General features: G+C 30.5%; 1 protein-coding gene and 1 pseudogene across 3 annotated transcripts; one reads left to right on the forward strand and one right to left on the reverse strand.

The window, feature by feature from the left end:
• The first annotated feature begins 7,420 nt into the window (after positions 1-7,420).
• LOC149893143 (zinc finger MYM-type protein 1-like) lies at positions 7,421-8,461 on the forward strand (annotated as a pseudogene).
• Positions 8,462-10,915: 2,454 nt separating this feature from the next.
• On the reverse strand, positions 10,916-17,965 carry LOC149893144 (uncharacterized). Of its 3 annotated transcripts, none has more exons than XM_090096758.1 (7): positions 14,804-15,767; positions 14,584-14,694; positions 14,080-14,193; positions 12,519-12,616; positions 12,273-12,422; positions 11,924-12,034; positions 10,916-11,738 (listed from the first exon to the last, which is right to left on the reverse strand). In XM_090096758.1, exons 4-7 carry the CDS (start codon positions 12,595-12,597, stop codon positions 11,632-11,634), a joined length of 447 nt encoding a protein of 148 aa, XP_089952884.1. In that variant the 5' UTR covers positions 12,598-12,616; positions 14,080-14,193; positions 14,584-14,694; positions 14,804-15,767; the 3' UTR covers positions 10,916-11,631. The 3 variants fall into 3 exon arrangements, with proteins under 3 accessions (XP_089952884.1, XP_089952885.1, XP_089952878.1); XM_090096759.1 differs by having other exon boundaries at positions 14,998-15,043; XM_090096752.1 differs by having other exon boundaries at positions 14,584-17,965.
• Between the last annotated feature and the right edge of the window lie 954 nt (positions 17,966-18,919).

Below are 18,919 nucleotides of genomic sequence, written 5' to 3' on the forward strand. Positions count from 1 at the left end.
TTTTCGCACACTAATATACCCACAAAAAGTACTGTCAGAAATACTTTGTTATTGATGATAAGTGGTTTTGCTTTCACATTTTGGGCTAATGTAATTACGTGTTGTCACGTGATAAATTCTGTGTAATTCTTTGGTCGGACTGTTAAGAGCTTTTGCAGTTACATGGATACCACTTTATAAAAACGTTTTAAATAATAAAATATAAAAGCCCAAAAGTTGCTGTTACGAGGTTTTGCAGTTTCACTGACGTAGTGCTTTATATACTCACAATAGGTGAGTTAAAAAATCTGTTTCGAGATCTTTAGCTAACCTAAAATTGTAAATTACTTGCGTTTTATCTACAAGGTTTGAAATGTTAAATGTTGATGTTAAAGTAACTTATTTTCCCAAGCGATTTGTCGACCTGTCACATCTGTTTACAATAAGTAGTAAATTATATCACTGTAATGATATTCCTGCTCTTTCCATTAAACTTGGAATTGAACACCATACTCATGATTGATGTTTATTCGTTAATGCATCTAAACCTAGCATAGTTATTACGATTTTGATAGGGCTAAAATCAGGATACACGAAATACTGCTGTTTCATATGCCTGTGGGATCGTCGAAGTCGTGTCGAAATCTTGTTAAAAGCGTTTTTCCATATAAAAAAAATTTTTTCGATAGTTGAAAAAATATTTTTTTGGAAAAAATACTTTTATGGAAAAACACTTAGGCAAATGATTACCTAGTACCGAGTACAGAGTAACTTGAAATTTGGCGGTTTGTATATGCGCAATGTATAACTAATGATTTCGTGAATTATAATATCTTACTTCACATACAGTTGTAAATATAAACTATCACACAGGGTACATCTCCTCCACTGTTGTAAAAAATGACCAAAAACTACTTTGAGCTGACCCGAGAAAACCGTTTTGACAGGGTGAAACTACAATGTTTCCTGACTCCAAAAATGTAAAATTTGAAATCTAACTATTTCGTCCGAGAAAATAATTTCGATTTTTAGTTTTTAGTACTTTGCACAATAGGGCGAAATGACAGCTTTTCAAATTTTGCATTTTTGCAGCATTCAAAAACTCTTCAAAATAAGCATTTATTACTCCAAAACATAACTGTCTAAAATTCACTTGAATAATAGTTTATTCTGACACAACTGATATAGTTTTTCATTAACAAGATGGAAATAATAAACACTTTCTTAAATAATTCTTTTAGTTATTCTAAGCCAAAACACAAAAACAACCTCTTGATTCTAAACACATAAAGAGCAAATGGTACATAAAATAAATTCTTCTCAATATTTGATTCTTCACAAATGCTTGCTGTTGTAGTCCACAACACATGAAAGAAGCCTCTTTGCATACTCAGGATGATTGCGGTCTCTTTTGTATCTCTGCCAATGTGAGCTGAAATTATGATGCATTGATTCTGTTGCCAGCTCACTAAAGATCCCCAAGGGAGCCCTTTTGATCTCAATGAATTGCTTCACATGGAAGAAAACAGCATGAACTTTTGGAGTCACACTGATGTTCATGATTGCCAAATATGAGTCTCTGAAGCGATCAATTTTTTCAGAAAAGTCATCCTCCAGAACCATACCAAAACATGGTGAATGGAGTGCACTGATGAGGCAGACCTCTTCCAACTAGACTCAAACAATCACCACATCTTTGAGGGATACAATCTTCCACAGGTTTAGAATAATCCACTGGGCTCTTCTCATTCAACTTCAAATGTCCAACTTGACAAATAAGACAGTTGCAACCTTGATCTCTTGTTGGTGGTCTAACTTTTATAGATGAGAAAGGAAACAAAGGTGGCAGGTTAACATCTTTTCCTTCATCTTTTCTCCGAAGAATTGTTCGACATGAGTCACAAATGCCTCTTGGCACTCTGGTATCAGTCAAATCAAGACTTGTATGGTAATGCTTGAGGATCTTTTCAACAAGGAACTGTGTCAACTCTCGAGAGCACTTCTTCAGACACAAGACACAGACAGATTTCCGACAATCTTCATGATTTTTTGAAAAATTTGGCATTTTGAAATTTTTCTCACACAACTGATAAGTGAAACACTTTAAATAAACATGTTCACTGCCAATTCCCGGAATTTTTAGCTTGTTTACAATTTTGATGCAAAACTTAAAACAAACATGTTCACTGCCTATTCCCGGAATTTTAAGCTTATTTACAATTTTGATGCAACAAAATGTTTATAATATAGTTCAACCATGAAATTGTAGGTAAAATTTTATCTTCTGAGTTAAAATAAATACAAATTATACTTGCTATATAGACTGTTATGTTTTAGAGTAATAAATGCTAATTTTGAAGAGTTTTTGAATGCTGTAAAAATGCAAAATTTGAAAAGCTGTCATTTTGCCCTATTGTGCAAAGTACTAAAAACTAAAAATCAAAATTATTTTCTTGGACGAAATAGTTAGATTTCAAATTTTAAATTTTTGGAGTCAGGAAATATTGTAGTTTCACCCTGTCAAAACGGTTTTCTCGGGTCAGCTCAAAGTAGTTTTTGGTCATTTTTTACAACAGTGCCTCCTTCTGTTTTATTTATGTATTTTATGATTGTAAAGCATAATCAGTGTTATAACGTTTATACCACACGGTTTGAAAATTTTGGGGTGAGTCATCAACGAAAACACCCGAAAAAGTCCTTTGGAGGGGTGATAATATGGACCCTTAGAATACTATTGCAAGTGGTTTTAAAATCAACCATTACCGTCCGAGAAAGAAATTTCAATTTTGATATTTTTATAGTAAAAATGCTCAAATTATGATTTTTTTTCAAAGGGTTTTATGAAGTAAAAACATTTTTATAAGTTTTTATTGATATTTCATTGTAAATATAGAATAAATAACAACAAACATTCTTAACCTGTTGAAGCTCACCAATATTGGTGCTTTTTCCTTTTTCTTGCCTTGTGACATGAAAGTTGCTAACACTCTTTGTGGACTTCAGTCTCATGCTAGCAAACATCCTTGCTGTTGGTGTGATGCAGACTCTTCAAATCTTGGAAAATGTGGTGCACTGAGAGCTTTTGGAAGTATCAGAAAGGCTCACCAAGCTTTTGTTGCTGAAGGAGCTAATGTAAAGGATACTAAATGCTTTGGAAATGTCATAAACGTGCTCTTGCTCAATATTTTAGATGAAACACTCATTCTAAAAGCAATACCATCAATGAAACTTCACCTACTAATGGGTGTAGTCAACCACCTTTTCAAGAGTCTGAGCAAAGTTTGGCAACAGGTCAAAGAATGATCAGAGTTTTTAAACATTCTTTTCCAACCCTTTCATGGAGGACATTTTCATGGAATTCAATGTAAAACGCGGTTGAAAAATATTGGTATTCTTCAGCAAAAAGTTGAAGCAGCAGCTGTAATTGCAGCATTACCCTATGTTGAAGCATTCAGGATATTTGATAAGTTAGTTACTGGATGTTTTGGAACCCATCTGGATAAAAATTTTCAAGAATACATTGAGAACTTCAAAGCTGCATACATTGCTCTTCCAGTCTCAATCACTCCAAAGGTCTGTGTTCTTTCAGGTGGCCTAGTTCATCTCTCTGAGTCATCAAAGTCTTGGAATATATAGTCAACAAGCCACTGAAGCTCTTCATGCAAACTTTAAGCCTCAATCGCAACGATTCAAGAGACATGCACTTCACCCAGAAAATGGACTGCAATTACTTAACTGTGTTGTAGACACAACAACAAACATGTAATGAAGTCAAAATCAAAACATATAAGATTGGAAAACGTGATTTTATTAGAATTCAGATCTTTTAGTTATATGATTGAATCCATTATGATATTAAGAGAATCAAATTGTGAAATTATACAGAAATTTGCTTTGTTGTTCTTGCGTTTTCAGTTGTTTTGTTAAAAAATACACATTTTTGAAAAAAAAAAACAACAACTCAGAATTGGATGAATAAATAGCACTAAAATATAGTTTTGAAATATAGCCAGTATTGAGAAAAACAAAAATGCTAATTTCTCTGACGGACGGTAATCGTTGACTTTAAAATCACTTGTTATGATATCCTATGGGTATGTACTACCATCCTCCAAAGGGTTTTTTCGGATGTTTTCGTTGATGACTCACCCCAAAATTTTCAAACCGTGACCATGGTGTATGCCTCTATTGTAGGCTAGAAATTCGCTAGTTCCGATGATTTGTAGCTGTTTTTCCAAAAAATGTTAATTTAGAAAAAAATGTGTAGTCTTTTTTTTTTAAAAAAAAGGGTAGGTGATGACCCAAAAGAGCTTCAAATTTGAAATCTGCATAGTCGAGTTACTATAACTCAGAAACTGGCTTTCATAAATATTTCCAAAAATACACTTTTATTGTAAAGTGCAGGCGCGGATCTAAAGGGTGGTCATTGTGGTAAGTGCTACCATTAGAGCTGCATAATTTGAGCCAATTTACACAACCGTAGTTATGAAATATCTAACTGAAAAATTAAATATGACGGAAATGTGACTTATGATCGGCATTACATTTTTTTTACTTTACATTGCCGTATTTTCATATAAATAGTAACTAAGTAATATAAACATATGTTAAGGTCAGGTTATCTGAAAGACTTCTTAATTTAGTATTTGTAGCATAAATTTAGTCAGTCTGTAGGTTGAGTTTTAGCTTGTAACTAAATAAACAACTATTAGTTAAAAAAAACAATCAAATCACTTTAATTTACCCAGTCGGCACATCTAGTTTCAATTTCGGAATTAAAACCCTTATAAACACGTATTCGTCACGACCATGCGTAAACCAAGAACACGGAGATTTCACGTGAATTTTACTGATGTTTGACGTCTTTTATGAAGTTTCAAACACGTGTTTATTGAGGTTTTAAATACGTGTCTTATAAGGTTTCAAGCACGTATTAATTGAAGTTTCAGTTTGGAACTTAAATCTAGATCAAACACGTGTACGAGACGGGTTAAGCGTAACCAAAAATACGTAGATTTTACGTGAGTTTTACTTATTCTGTCACGTGTTTATACTAAAGTTTCAATCAAGGAAACTTTTAAAATCATTTTAATTTATTAGAATAACTTGTTCGTTTAAGATGATCATTTTCAACGTACAAATTATATTATTGTAAAGAAAATAAATTATCATAAAAAAAGGAACATTAATGTTCCTTTCATTATTTACTACATTATATTTATAACATAATTTTACTTTTCTTTATTTTCTCCAAACCAAAAAATGAACGCAGCTAGGGTAAGGTTGCCAATATTGTACCCCCTAAGACAAAATTAAAAAATGTAGGCAATCTACTGAGTAGAAACCTGGATTTTCAATTGGATTTCATAATTTAGGGACTGTTTGTTGAAAACATGTTTAAAAAGCTCAAAGTTTAAAAAGCGTTAAGTCTCGAAGAATCAAACTAAAAAAATAGCGCTAAGAGTACAATTAAGGAAACTAAATCCTTAATTGTACCATTGTAATCTGATATTGTACCACTTTCTTGATTTCAATTACTTTACAGCTTTGCAAATATTTTATGATTTTAGATTTAAGGGATTTAAAGAACTGATTAAAAGGAATGGTTTTTATAAAATCAGCAATTGGAAATATTTTAAAATGGGTAAGCTAAGATTAAAATAGTGAAGGAAGGTAGATATTAAAGATAGTTATACTCAGTGGCGGAACTACTGGACGCAGGACCCTGCGTTGCGGGGGGCCTACCAGCTATAGGGGGCCCTCATATAAAAAAAATTATACTCTCAATAATATTTATACTATAAAACTCTTTTCCGCAGGTATAGTGGGCCCTAAAATATAAAACTTGGATAAAAAAAATGTCATCCATCGTATTAAAATATATTGTTCAAAAATTTATTTTTGTATTGGAGTGCGTAGTTTACATTTAAACGAAAAGTTTTAACCTTTTTAAAATTGCTTACGCAATTGAGAAATAAAGTACGATTATCAGCTGCGAACTGCCAGATGTTATTGTATAATTAATTTTTATACCGTTATGTTGTGTTTTTGTATGAATTAGACAATTAGACTGAATCTGGTAAAAGTAATAATTTGTTGTGTATAAATTTTTTTTAAACTGTAAGAAGTTCTTCAAATTTATAAGTTCTTAGTTGCATATTCAATATTTTTAAAATATAAACAATATTATTTGTTATGTCGTTGCATATCAAGGATAATGATTCTATAATCCTTGTTGCATATACAAATTAACTTTTAAATGTATGTTCTCATTTTCAATTTTATATTAAATCTTCCGTTGTATTAAGTTAACTTTTCATTTCTTATTTTATCTGAATTACTAGTCTCCAATTTATTTAATCGTGTTACGAATAATAAAGTATTGTTGCACGAGAGTTTATTACTTCACTGATATATTTAATAAAAGGTAATTAATAAATATGTAATAATTAAAAATTTTACAACAGGTACTGAATTTATAAATTTGTAATAATTTAGATTTTGACTCATAATAATGGAAAAGAAATTAAGTAGTACAAGCGGTGCAGCAAAAAGAAGAAAGTTAAAAGAAACAAAAGCTACTTTAGCTAAATTGCCGAAGCTAACAACGTTTTTGAAACCAATCGAAAAGCGAGCGGAAACGGAAGTGGAAAGTCAAAACTCTGCAGAAGTGGTATGTATAAATCAGTCAGTAGAACATGATGATATCGAAGAAAACATTGCTACTGGTAATAAAAATGTGAACGAAGAAGATGTGAATAGGTCTCCGAGAAACCACCGAAATGAAGACCAGGAAGATTCAAACTCTGATACGAATGACGCCATTGAACAAATTAATTTAGAAAAATCAAGTGAATTATTTTCTACTGACATTGCAAATTTTCATGGTAAAATACTAACAAAAGATATTAAGAAAATAATTGTATTATCGGAATCGTGTCGGCCAAAAGGTCCTTTTATACGCGACCCCTTGCAAGAAAACCGTAGGTATTCCAAGAAATATTTTAAAACTACCACAAAATATGGATCTATAGAAAGAATGTGGCTTTGCTATTCCCCAAAACTTGATGCCGTTTATTGTGAGCCTTGTTGGCTTTTCTCAGAAGAACGAAAAGCAAAGGATAACTGGCGTGAGCATGGTGTCAGAGATTGGCGTGGTCTTTCTAAAAAAATTAAAATTCACGAAAATAGTTAACAACATATATTTGCTTGTTGCATTTATGAAAAATGGCGACATAATGAAACAATTGATAGAAATATAGAAGAGCAAATACGATACCAACCAAATTTTTGGGTGCAAGTCTTAGAGCGGATAGTAAATATAACATTAGCACTTTGTAAAAATTCTTTGGCTTTTCGTGGTCATCGTGAATCATTTGACAATGAATATAATGATATATTTTTAACCCAAGTTCAACTTTTAGCTAAATATGATAATGTTATGAAGCAAGTTTTGAGTATGCCAAATGGATCTATAAAATATTTAAGCCATCAAATTCAAAATGAAGTCATACATTGTCTTGCAACACATTTAAAAGCCACTCTTACTGCTGATATTAATAGTTCACCTTTTTATTCAATTATAATGGATACAACACAAGATATTACTAAAAGAGATCAGCTCAGTCAAGTATTTAGATACGTAAAAATTATTAAAAATGAAAAAGATGAAGCCACATCAATTGAAATTAAAGAAGTTTTCTTGGGATTCACGGAAATATATAACCACACTGCTGCTGGACTACATGAAGAAATTTTAAATCTGTTAGAAAAACATCATATAAAATTAAGTAACTGCAGGGGTCAAGGTTATGATGGTGCGAACGTCATGAGTGGGATATACAATGGGGTACAGGCCCTTTTTAAGAAAAATCAACCCAATGCTATGTATATGCATTGCGCAGCTCATAATTTAAATCTTGTTATTAACGATGCGGTTAAATGTTGTGTTGAAGTTGCTTCATTTTTTGTAATGCTAGAAGATGAGTATTCATTTTTCGGAAATAGCATAAACAGGTGGGATCTACTATCCAAATATACAGGAGAATCAAAAATAACATTAAAAAGGTTAAATCCAACGCGATGGGCAGGACGATATACTTCTCTTTTCGCCGTTAAAATTCGCTTTCTTGATATAATGAAAGCTCTTTCCGAGATATCAATAACAAGTACAAAACGTGAAGAACGCGAAGAAGCAGTACGAATACAAAAAAATATGAGCAGTTTCGAATTTGTTTTTTAATGCGTGCTTTTGTCTAAAATCCTTAATGAGGTACATATACCATCAAAATTGCTGCAAACTAAAAATTTAGATCTTACGGCAGCTTCAGGTTCTCTAGAAAATGCCAGCAAAAATTTAAAACAATATAGAAAGATGTTTGATTCAGCAAAACCTGAAGCGGTAGAAATAGTGACTACGTGGCAGATTCCTGCAATATTTTTCCAAAAATATCATCTATACGTGAATTGGCTGACCTTTTAATAGTAAAATTGTCAACTATAGCTGCAAGCGTTCCACAAGTGATAACAGCATTGTTATTGTTTCTTACATTACCTGTTACATTAGCTGAACGTTCTTTTTCGAAACTTAAAATAATAAAAAATTATTTACGAAATACCATTGGTAAAGAACGTTTAAGCGATCTTGCAATAGTTTCTATTGAGGCAAAAGCGGCTGGAAAAATGGAAATGAAAAACATCATTACCGATTTTGCCAATATGAAATCAAGGAGGAAAGTTTTCACTATTTAAGTTCGGTTAAGTTTTAGTTTCGTTTTGAAGTTATCTTTATCTTTATTTAATTTTTTGTTTTTAAATATGATATATGAAATAAATATCTATTTAATATGTGAAGCTTTATTTTTTTTTAAAAAAACATTCTTTTGCGGGGGGGGGCCCAAATTTTGAAGTTCCGCCACTGGTTATACTAAATAATGTAAAACAATATATACTATATCTTTTTTAAAAACAACCACACTAAATATTGTAAAATAAAATACATAAAAACATTATTTTTGGCAAAAGTTTCAGATATATTGTGTCTGTTTTTGATTAACACCTGCACAGTCAACATGACACCAGCCTTGACATATTGGTAAAACTGAACTAGAGAGTGCATCTTTTTAAGGACTGCTTGTCAATACAAGAGTAATACTGAAATTTTTCTTTTTTTGTTTAAGTAGTGAAGTTCGTTTTGTAAGTATGGATATTTCTCTAATTGGAATCTCAAAAGGAATTTGTTAAACTTTACACGCATTTTTAGCGGTCAGAATGGTTGCGTCGGTACAATTAGGGATATGCCTTGAGGTACAATTTACGCAACTAATCTGACATTCAGTTAGTTAAAAAATTTGACAACTAAAAATAAGATATTTTAAATTCTAGGTATTTATTTTGAATTTAGATAAATTATGCTTTAACATAAATACACTGAACAAATCATATCTTCTACTTTCTTTAGCGAAATGCGCTTAGCCATAAAAACCTAAAATAAGAAATCTCCAATAACAAACCAACAAGAGCTTACTCTGGCCTTAATACAGTTCGCGACCTGAGTGCTTATTTGTTCTAACTCCAATTTTGTAAAAAATCAAAATAACTATAAAGCAGTCAATAAAGCATCAAAATCTTTATATTTTTATTGTTGATTTGTGTAATAATGTGCCTGGTACTTGACAATTAAGAATTCACTTTGTCTTATCTCCACTTTTTTAACTTGTTTTATTATGCTTAATTGTTTTAACTCCAAAACGGCCAATCAAATAAAGCGTTACAAAAAACTTGTTTCCAAACAAGTAAAATTTTTTAATGCTTATTTGTTCTAACAGATTCTAGCCAATCAGGCAGCTTGCTTTTTATAATTTGATGAGCATTTCAAGATAGCAGACCATGAAACTACACAAAATGTCTTTTTTTGTAATTCAATAACTAAGTCGAACTGTGATTATTTTGTTTATTTATTTAACAAAATAGTGCTTAAAGAACTTATCTTAAAATAATTAATATAAAATTTGTTTATAATTTAATAATAATTGTGTAAAATTTAATATAATCTTACTCAACATTACTCAAGTGGTTTTGTTGCTGTTGTTATTCTGTAAATTAAATTATTGTATTATCTTTTTAGTGAAGACCAAGTAAAGAAAACTCGAAAACGGACAAGAAATACTGATATGTGGAAAAGGAATTGCACAAAGAAAAAAAGAGAATCTGGCCAATCCTATATAAATTCAAGAGGGAAAAGAGTTGAAGAAAGAAAACCTGTTGAAAGTAATTGCTTAAAGTGCAAATTTTCTTGTGAATCAAAAATTTCCCCGGAAAATAGGAAACTTATATTCAAACATTTCTGGAGTTTAGATGACAATAGCAAAAATGTTTTTTATACTAAATTTACAAAAAGAAATGAAAAAGTAAGAGTTAGAACTGTTTCAGACAATAGCAGAAGAAAGTATTCTTATCAATATTTTATGGAAAATGACAACATTATTCACAGGGTTTGTAAAAAGTTTTTTTAGGAGCTCTTTGCATTTCTCAAGCAAGAGTGCATTATTTTCACAACAATTTAATAGATATACATACAGGAGTTCCAGTTGAAAGAAAAAAAGGAAAGTACATGAAATACAAATTGCCACAAAGATTGTTGGATGAAGTTCGTACTCACATAAATATGTTTCCACGTATTGAATCTCATTATTGTAGGAGCACTACCAAAAAAGAATATCTTGAAAATAAGTTGAATTTGTCATTAATGTATGACTTATATACTGAGCATTGTGCAAAAAAAGGAATTCAATATGTTAAGCAACATAAGTATAGAGAAGTGTTTAATACAGAGTTTAATATAGGTTTTTCAAAACCAAAATCAGACCGATGTGACTGCTGTGAAGAGAATAAAATGAATATTGAGAAAGCGAGTTGGATGACAAAAAAAAAACAGTTGACTACTTAATTTCATTCAGAAAGATAAAAAATAAATTAAAAAATTTCTTGTGGGTTGTAAAAATAACGAGTTATGTTAAAAGTACAATATAGGCATTGGTACAATATTAGCAACCTTACCCTATATTTCTTCAAAAATTTTACTTCAAAAAAAAAATATATATGTAAAGATATATGCATATATCTAAATTTAAAAAACGGCAAATAAAAGAAAACGAATAAATAGTTCAGTCTCTTTTGGAAGCAACTGCTCTTTTCATTCCTTGCTTTAACCTTTCACTCAAATAAGTCTTTAACTGTTTTTCAGGAACCTTCCATGACACTAAAGACATTAAAATTGTCGACAAATCAAAGGTAAGTCGTGTGTTAATGAGAAATGATCAGTATATTGCTTATTTGGCACATGGTTACCATACATCAGGTTAATTTTTGATTGTACTTCTTCCGTCATGATAGAATCTAAAACTGCATAACAATGCGCTTTTGCATCCTTACAAACAGTTCCAATTGCATCAAATTTTCTTTTTAACTTTTCTTTTATTATATCGTCCTCAAGGCGGTTTTCAAATTTTACTAACTCGTTTATTGATGTAACCTGTTCAAATGTCACTTCATGCACATCTTTATCTAAAAACTGTTGCAATAGACCAACAGCAATATTGACAGTTTTCTCGATTGTGCTTATTTTCTTTTTCATGTCATATTGCGACATAATCATTTTGCGCTGGAATGTGGCATCATCCATTGGATAAATTTCGTTAGTCGGATTTTTCTGTCGACCTCCTTTATTGGTATTTTTTTTTTTGATGACTCGCCTTTCTCTAGTAGAGAAAAGACAAGTTTTATAATAAATAACAAAAATAAGATCGTTTTCTATTGTTTCGTATTGTTTTATCTAAAGAAATGCATTTTTTAACTAAAGATAAAATTTAACAATAAATATTTTTTTTTTTGCATAAACATTAACTAAAGATTCACAACAAGTATATTTTATTAGCAGTCGTACCAGCAAACAAATCCTCTCTCGTTGGATGTTTCTTTGAAATTGTAGAAATCTTCACCGGTTGACTGGAATCCATCCCAATTATGTTTTGGTGTTTGTAAAAGTGCACATATCCTGGTTTATGATACAACAAATATATATATATATATATATATATATATATATATATATATATATATATATATATATATATATATATATATATACACACATACATGCATACATGCATACATACATACATACATACATACATACATACATACATACATACATACATACATACATGCATACACACACACACACACACACATTAATATATACATTTAAAAATCCTAATGCACACATATCTCACCTGTGCTCATGTTAACGTCACTAGATGTGGTCTGCTTTGTTGATAGCCCCTTACTTTTATCAACAAAAAAATTATCATCTATATTTAGTTTCCGAAGTTTTTGATAGAAAACTTTATCATCACCAAGGTTATGTGGTTCCGGTTCGTCTCCTAAAAGATAAAATTTACCAGAACATAATCACCCAAAATATCAAAGTATTTTTTCCATTTTATTAGCTTTTTTATTAAATACGAATAAATATTCACTTTTTCCAGATATGGAAGCTAGAGCTTTAATACAAGTATTTTCATCAGCAGTCAAACCAGCAATTAAATCTTCTCTCATTGGCTTTTTCTTTAAAAATCTAGAAAAATTTACCAGTTGACTAGAGTCCATCTCAATTATGTTTTATTGCTCATTAAAATGCACATATCCTGGTTTAAAATACATTTACATACATACATGCATGCATACGTACATACATAGATACATAGATACATAGATACATACATAGATACATAGATACATACATAGATACATACATAGATACATACATAGATACATAGATACATACATAGATACATAGATACATACATAGATACATACATAGATACATACATAGATACATAGATACATACATAGATACATACATAGATACATACATACATACATACATACATACATACATACATACATACATACATACATACATACATACATACATACATACATACATACATACATACATACATACACACAGACATGACGGAATTGAATAGACACTCAATAAACCAAAATTTTTATTGAAAATGGTAAATTATACAATAAAATTTTTTAAAAATGATTACAATTTGAATAAGTTATACTTAGTTGACATCCTGTTTGCATTTTTCAATGCTAGAACCCTTTTAGGCATGCTAGAAATAAATTCACAAATATCATCTTGAGGATATTCTTTCCATACTTCATGCAAAAAACTTAAATAATCTGTCTGTGATGATGGCTTCTTATTCTTTTTGTGAAGTTTCCAGACTAATATGGCCCAGAGGTGTTCAATAGTTGTTTATATCAGGTGATTGACTCGGTCATGGCAGTTTCTTAATCTCATTTTGATTCAACCATTTTTGAGTCGCTTTGGCAGTGTAACAAGGTGGTCCATCTTCCATAAGTAAGGAGTCATGTTACTCCATCTTTCATAAATAAGTAATCATCCACTTGAGATTATTGGAAGAAGTCCTTCCTGAAATATGGAAACTGTGACTGCAATCTTTTGATGTCAAAGTCTATTCACAAACCATATCCTTTCTTCATTTGATGTTGGGTGGACAAAAAAGTGGCTTCTTTCATGCAGCTCTGCCATAGTAGCCTAGTTTATAAAAATACCAGGCAGCTGTTCTGGGACTGACACCAGGTTATGTTGCTATGTCTGAGGCCTTAAAAAGATGCAATAGTCTGTCAGAAGTCCCAGGACAACTTGGCTGTGTTGATGTGCATTTCCTTCCCCTCTCTGGTAAACTGTACAATCACTCTATTTATAGTAGAAAGTGAAATTGAAAGTTTTTCTGACACTTTTCATCAACTAAATCTACCTTCATGTTGACCAACAATGGGCCTTGGCATGCTTAATCAATTAAAATCTTGGTAAATATATCATTTTAATAAAAATTTATTCAAATCATGCATAAAATAAGAATTGAAATACATTTTATCATAGTGTCTATTTAACACTGTCATGTCTGTGCATATTTAAAAATCCTAATGCATATATCTCACCTGTGCTAATGTATCTGTCACTAGCAGTAATCTGCTTTTTTAATAGATCCCTACCTTTATCAACAAAAACACTATCATTGTTGTCATCAGATCCACTGTGAATGATGGTTTCTTGCTGGCTTTGTCTGATACCAGAACTTTTATATTGTTTACTCACTTTTGTATCTTCTAAGAAAATAAAAAATTGATGTTTTATTTTTCTACAGTTTTATATTACTATGAACATTATTTCTAAGTTAACAAGCTCCATTCAAAGTTAATAGGCTCTACCTACCAGTAGTGTAATTATCGATAAGTAACTATACTACCAATATTTAAACAATTCTATAAGTGTAAAACTTTTAAAATAAAATTTAATTTAACTTAATTTTACTTATATAGCTTTTATAAATTGAATAAATATATATTAAATAAATTGCTTAAATAAATTGGACAGCAAAACATAATGTATTAAGATTTCATATAAACATAACAGAGTTACTTTAGAAAAAAAACTTCTAACCCAAGCTGTGGGCACAAAATATTCAAAAAGAAAATGAAAATAAGTTTTGAACTCACATATGAAATTGATATCACGATTTGGCCTTTTTTCTCTTACAAGTTTCTCAGTATTTTCTTCTTTTTCATTTAAACCAGCTGTTAAAACTTTTGATAGTTCTTCTAATGAATCTAAGATGTAAATATTACTCTTACTAAAAAAATAGCCATGAAAATATGCTATTTATTTGAAACTATGCAACAGATAATTAAGTAGGTCTTATTTAAAATAATTTCTTACCTAAAAACAACATCATTAAATTGCATATATGTACTTACATATGTGTAAACTAAAATACAAACTTAAATTAAGTTTCTAAATATTGGTAACTTTTTAAAGGATATTGTAAAAAGGATATTGTTTTGGATAATATAAAACATTTTCTATTGTATCAACCCAACAGCAAGGAACAATATCTTCAATTTCAATCTGACCTTCTTTCCAAATTGCAATGCAATATCCATTTATATTAGTCATTCTAATACAAAATGTTACATATTAAAAACTTAACATATGAATTTTACTGAACAATTAATTATCAATGATGAATTATAAGCAATTGTATGAACTTATAAAATGAATAATTTTACATATACACTAAAACATGTCAAATAATTAATTTACAAAATGCAAATAATAATGAATTTTTGGTTCATAAGTTCAATTAGACAAGCATCTAGTCTATAACGGATTCAACTGGCACAAAAATAATTCCATTTTGAAGATATTTCATGGCATACAACTTCTGTGCAACATCACATCTTTTCATTTTCACAATTTTTCTTTTTTGTTTTTCAATATCTGAGCAGTAAAGAATACCAAGCTCCCTACTATTAATCGGCTGATCAAAAAATGATTTTAGTTTTTTTGGATGAACTATTTTGCAAATTAAAAGCTGGCTTTCACCATTTCCATTAAAACTAATTGTTTCACAATAGTTGCCAGTTACATCAATAAAAAAACTTATCTCTTTTCTGTAGTGATATTTTAACTTTTTTATACTCTTTATGACAGTTAATAACATTTGAAATTGCATGTTCTTTGATTCGCCTCACTGCTGAAACAACAGGATTGTTTTTGGCTCCCTGTACTATACGCTTCAAATGCTGCAAATAATTTTCAAATGGAAAGCAAGAAATATGTGCTAAAGTACAAGAGAAGTCTTTCACATCATCAGCAATATGTAGTAAGTTGTGTATATTATAAGTCACAAATGACTGACCACAGAGAACCTTGCTGTTTGCAACAAAAGTTTCAAGAAGGTCTTGGGTAAAAGGAAGCAAACTGTTTCTTCTAGTAAAATTTTCAATATGCAAAATTTTAATTGCAATTGAAAATGCCAAAAAAAGGTCATACAGATCCTTTGAAATTCAATTTTTTAAAACCACCATTCCAGTATACAAAACAAATTGTCTGAATTCTGTAGCTTTCCATTTTTCAAGTTGTAATAAACTGCGAGGACGCCTTGCAAACTGTGAAGGTGTACACTCTGATATGTTAAGTAAATTTTTTGAAATAGATTCTATGTTGCCAAAACTAAGCCGGACATTTCTAGGGCCAGATTTTAAAAAACATAAGAATCGTCTACAAACACCTAAAAAAACAAGCTGCATAGAATCTAATGGAAAATCTTTAATGATGTCAATTCCATTTAACAGAAGAAGAGGACTATCAGAGAGTTTGTGATTTGGATAACATCCTTTACGAAATTCTATACCAGTTCTCAATTTTCTACCAGTTTTTAAATAAACTATTCTATGATTTTCTGATGTTGCCTCTACTGTGCATCTTTCACAACCAAACTTTGCAGTGTGTCCTGCTACACATTTAATAAATGCTTGTGCAGGTGCATCACAAATAAATGAGCGAACACGAAATGACAATTCAATATTATTAATAGAAATTCCATGCTGGTGCATATAGTTAGCTACATTAACAAAGTCACTTAGAAATTGATCAAGATGAGACGGCTTATAATTACCACTGTACAAAGCAACCACAAATGGCTGGTCAATTAAACCAACAACTCTACATAAAATTGGCCAAAATTGTAAATTTGATGACTTATGTACAGGTAAGCTGTCAATATTAATGTCCACTTCAACAGACCTGATTTCTTTAACACTTCTTTGAAAAATTGATTAAATACCCTTTCGCAATCCAAGGTAAACATATTTTCCATTACATTTATCAACAACATTAACATTACGAGGCGTACATAGTAAAGTGCGAGAATCTTTTGGGATGTCTTCTTGATGAAGACTACCACTAATTCGTATCAAGTTTAACAACTCATCAAAATACTCTCTTTGGAGTTTGCATTTTACTGCCCATTTGGTAAGATCCAATAAAAATTCATGCACAGTTTGCTTAAGTAAACATCTATCTTCATTTTCTGAGCTTGAACTTTCAAAAGGATCTAATTCTTCCAAGGAATCAAAATGAGAATGACTACTTGAATTTAAAGTTATCATAGGGGAATCATTGTGTGAACACTTTGAAATATTACTCTCACTATCCTCTGACATTTCTTCTGAGAAATCAGATTGAGAATGAGAACTTGATGAAGATAAATTTGCAGCAAAAGCTGCTCGGTATTTTTTCATATATTCTTTCATATATGATGCTGAATTTGCTCTCTTCATTTTTGTTAAATTAATTGCTAATTTTACAGCATTAATTACTAAAACTTATAAAATGTTAAAAGAAAAAAAAGAAAAAAACCTAATTATTAGAAAAAATATAAATGTAGGAAACAAACAAATAATTTTAGATAATTTTTAAAGATGATCATCAATTAATTGCTAAAACATCAATAATTTGATAATATGCATGTTATCATATTATCTATAATATTGCCATATCACCGATATACACATATTACCATATTATTGAGAATATATTAACATCCAACTACTGTTATAACATTCAACAATTTATTGCTTACATGCAACAAACTAATGTACATTATAGCAACAACAATAACAAAATATTTACCAGAAATATAGATATATTTCTAAAATATTGCATAGGCTTGGTCTAAAATCTACATTAGGCAACAAATGTACGAAAACCAGAAACATCAAAGTCTAATACATAAAAAAAACTGTAATTACTTAACATATAAATATATATGTAATAACATATATCTTTTCTGACAAATATTTCCCCAGATGTACTCTAAGTATACTGTTGAACCTTCAAGAAAATATAAAATTAAGCAGCTGTAGCTTTCTTGAAGGGAACACAACTTTGCAATTTTAAATCTTCTTTACTCATTGAAAACTCTGCTCTACAAAAGTTTCGCCTTCAATTTATACTTTTAAAAATGCCTCAAATAAGTTCATAAAAAAAAAACGCTCTAAGCATCGGCGTTACTGCACCGTCGGTAAAAATGCGTAAAAATGCGTAAAAATGCGTAAAATGCGTAAATTTGCGTAAATTTGCGTAAAAATGCGTAAATCTGCGTAAAAAGCGTAAAAATGCGTAAAAATGCGTAATTACCGCGGTAATTTCGCGTAAAAATGCGTAATACGCAATTTTACCGCATTTATCACTTTTTACCGCATTTATCACTTTTTACCGTTTTTATCACTTTTTACCGCTTTTTATCACGATTTACCGCATTTTATCACAAATTACCTCTTTTTTTGCTGATTACCGAAAAACTAAAAAAAGATACTTTAAATTGCTTTTTGTATTTCTATTAGTAAATATTACATTTACAGTTTTAAACAAACAAGTTATTGATAAAAAATTAATCATCAGATATATCATCATCTGTCTCTAATAAAATGTTTGCAAGCTCAGATGCTCTGTACTTTTTTTTCTCATTCCCCTTCCAATTCGACTTCATTATATTACCTAATTTTGCTTTTTTGATTCTACTTTGATTGTGCTGGAGTGTCATTGGAATAAACAAAGAGACACTTTGAGTTTGGTCTTTACCTTGAGTCACTTCATACCCTTCTTGTTGAGCTAGAGTCCTTTGACTCTCTTGAGTATCTAACTGTAGCTGTTGTTGCTTATTAGGTTCAGGACCAGTTTGAGTATCTGATAAAGTTGGAGAAGCCTTTTCAAGTGCACCTCTTTTTTTAGTTTCAGTTTGACTATGTGATTTTCCCTGTTGGTGAGTCTTCTTAGTTGGTGGTGTGACATGTGGTAATTCATACGGCTCTTCTTCGCAAGTTTTTTCCCAATCGTTGAGGTTAGAAGGAACCCTTGCGTAATTTTGACTCACAAAAACTAACATGCTAGTGTTTTCTGGTTTTACATTATGTCTAAAATCAGTAACTGTCCTACCTCCTACTGAAAACATTCTTTCTGATGAAGCAGAAGTCACAGGTATAGCCAAGT

The sequence above is a fragment of the Hydra viridissima genome, unplaced genomic scaffold (assembly GCF_058129835.1).
Source record: "Hydra viridissima isolate aposymbiotic clone 2 unplaced genomic scaffold, HvirCarnegie_v1 scaffold_1, whole genome shotgun sequence".
Lineage (NCBI taxonomy): Eukaryota > Metazoa > Cnidaria > Hydrozoa > Anthoathecata > Hydridae > Hydra > Hydra viridissima.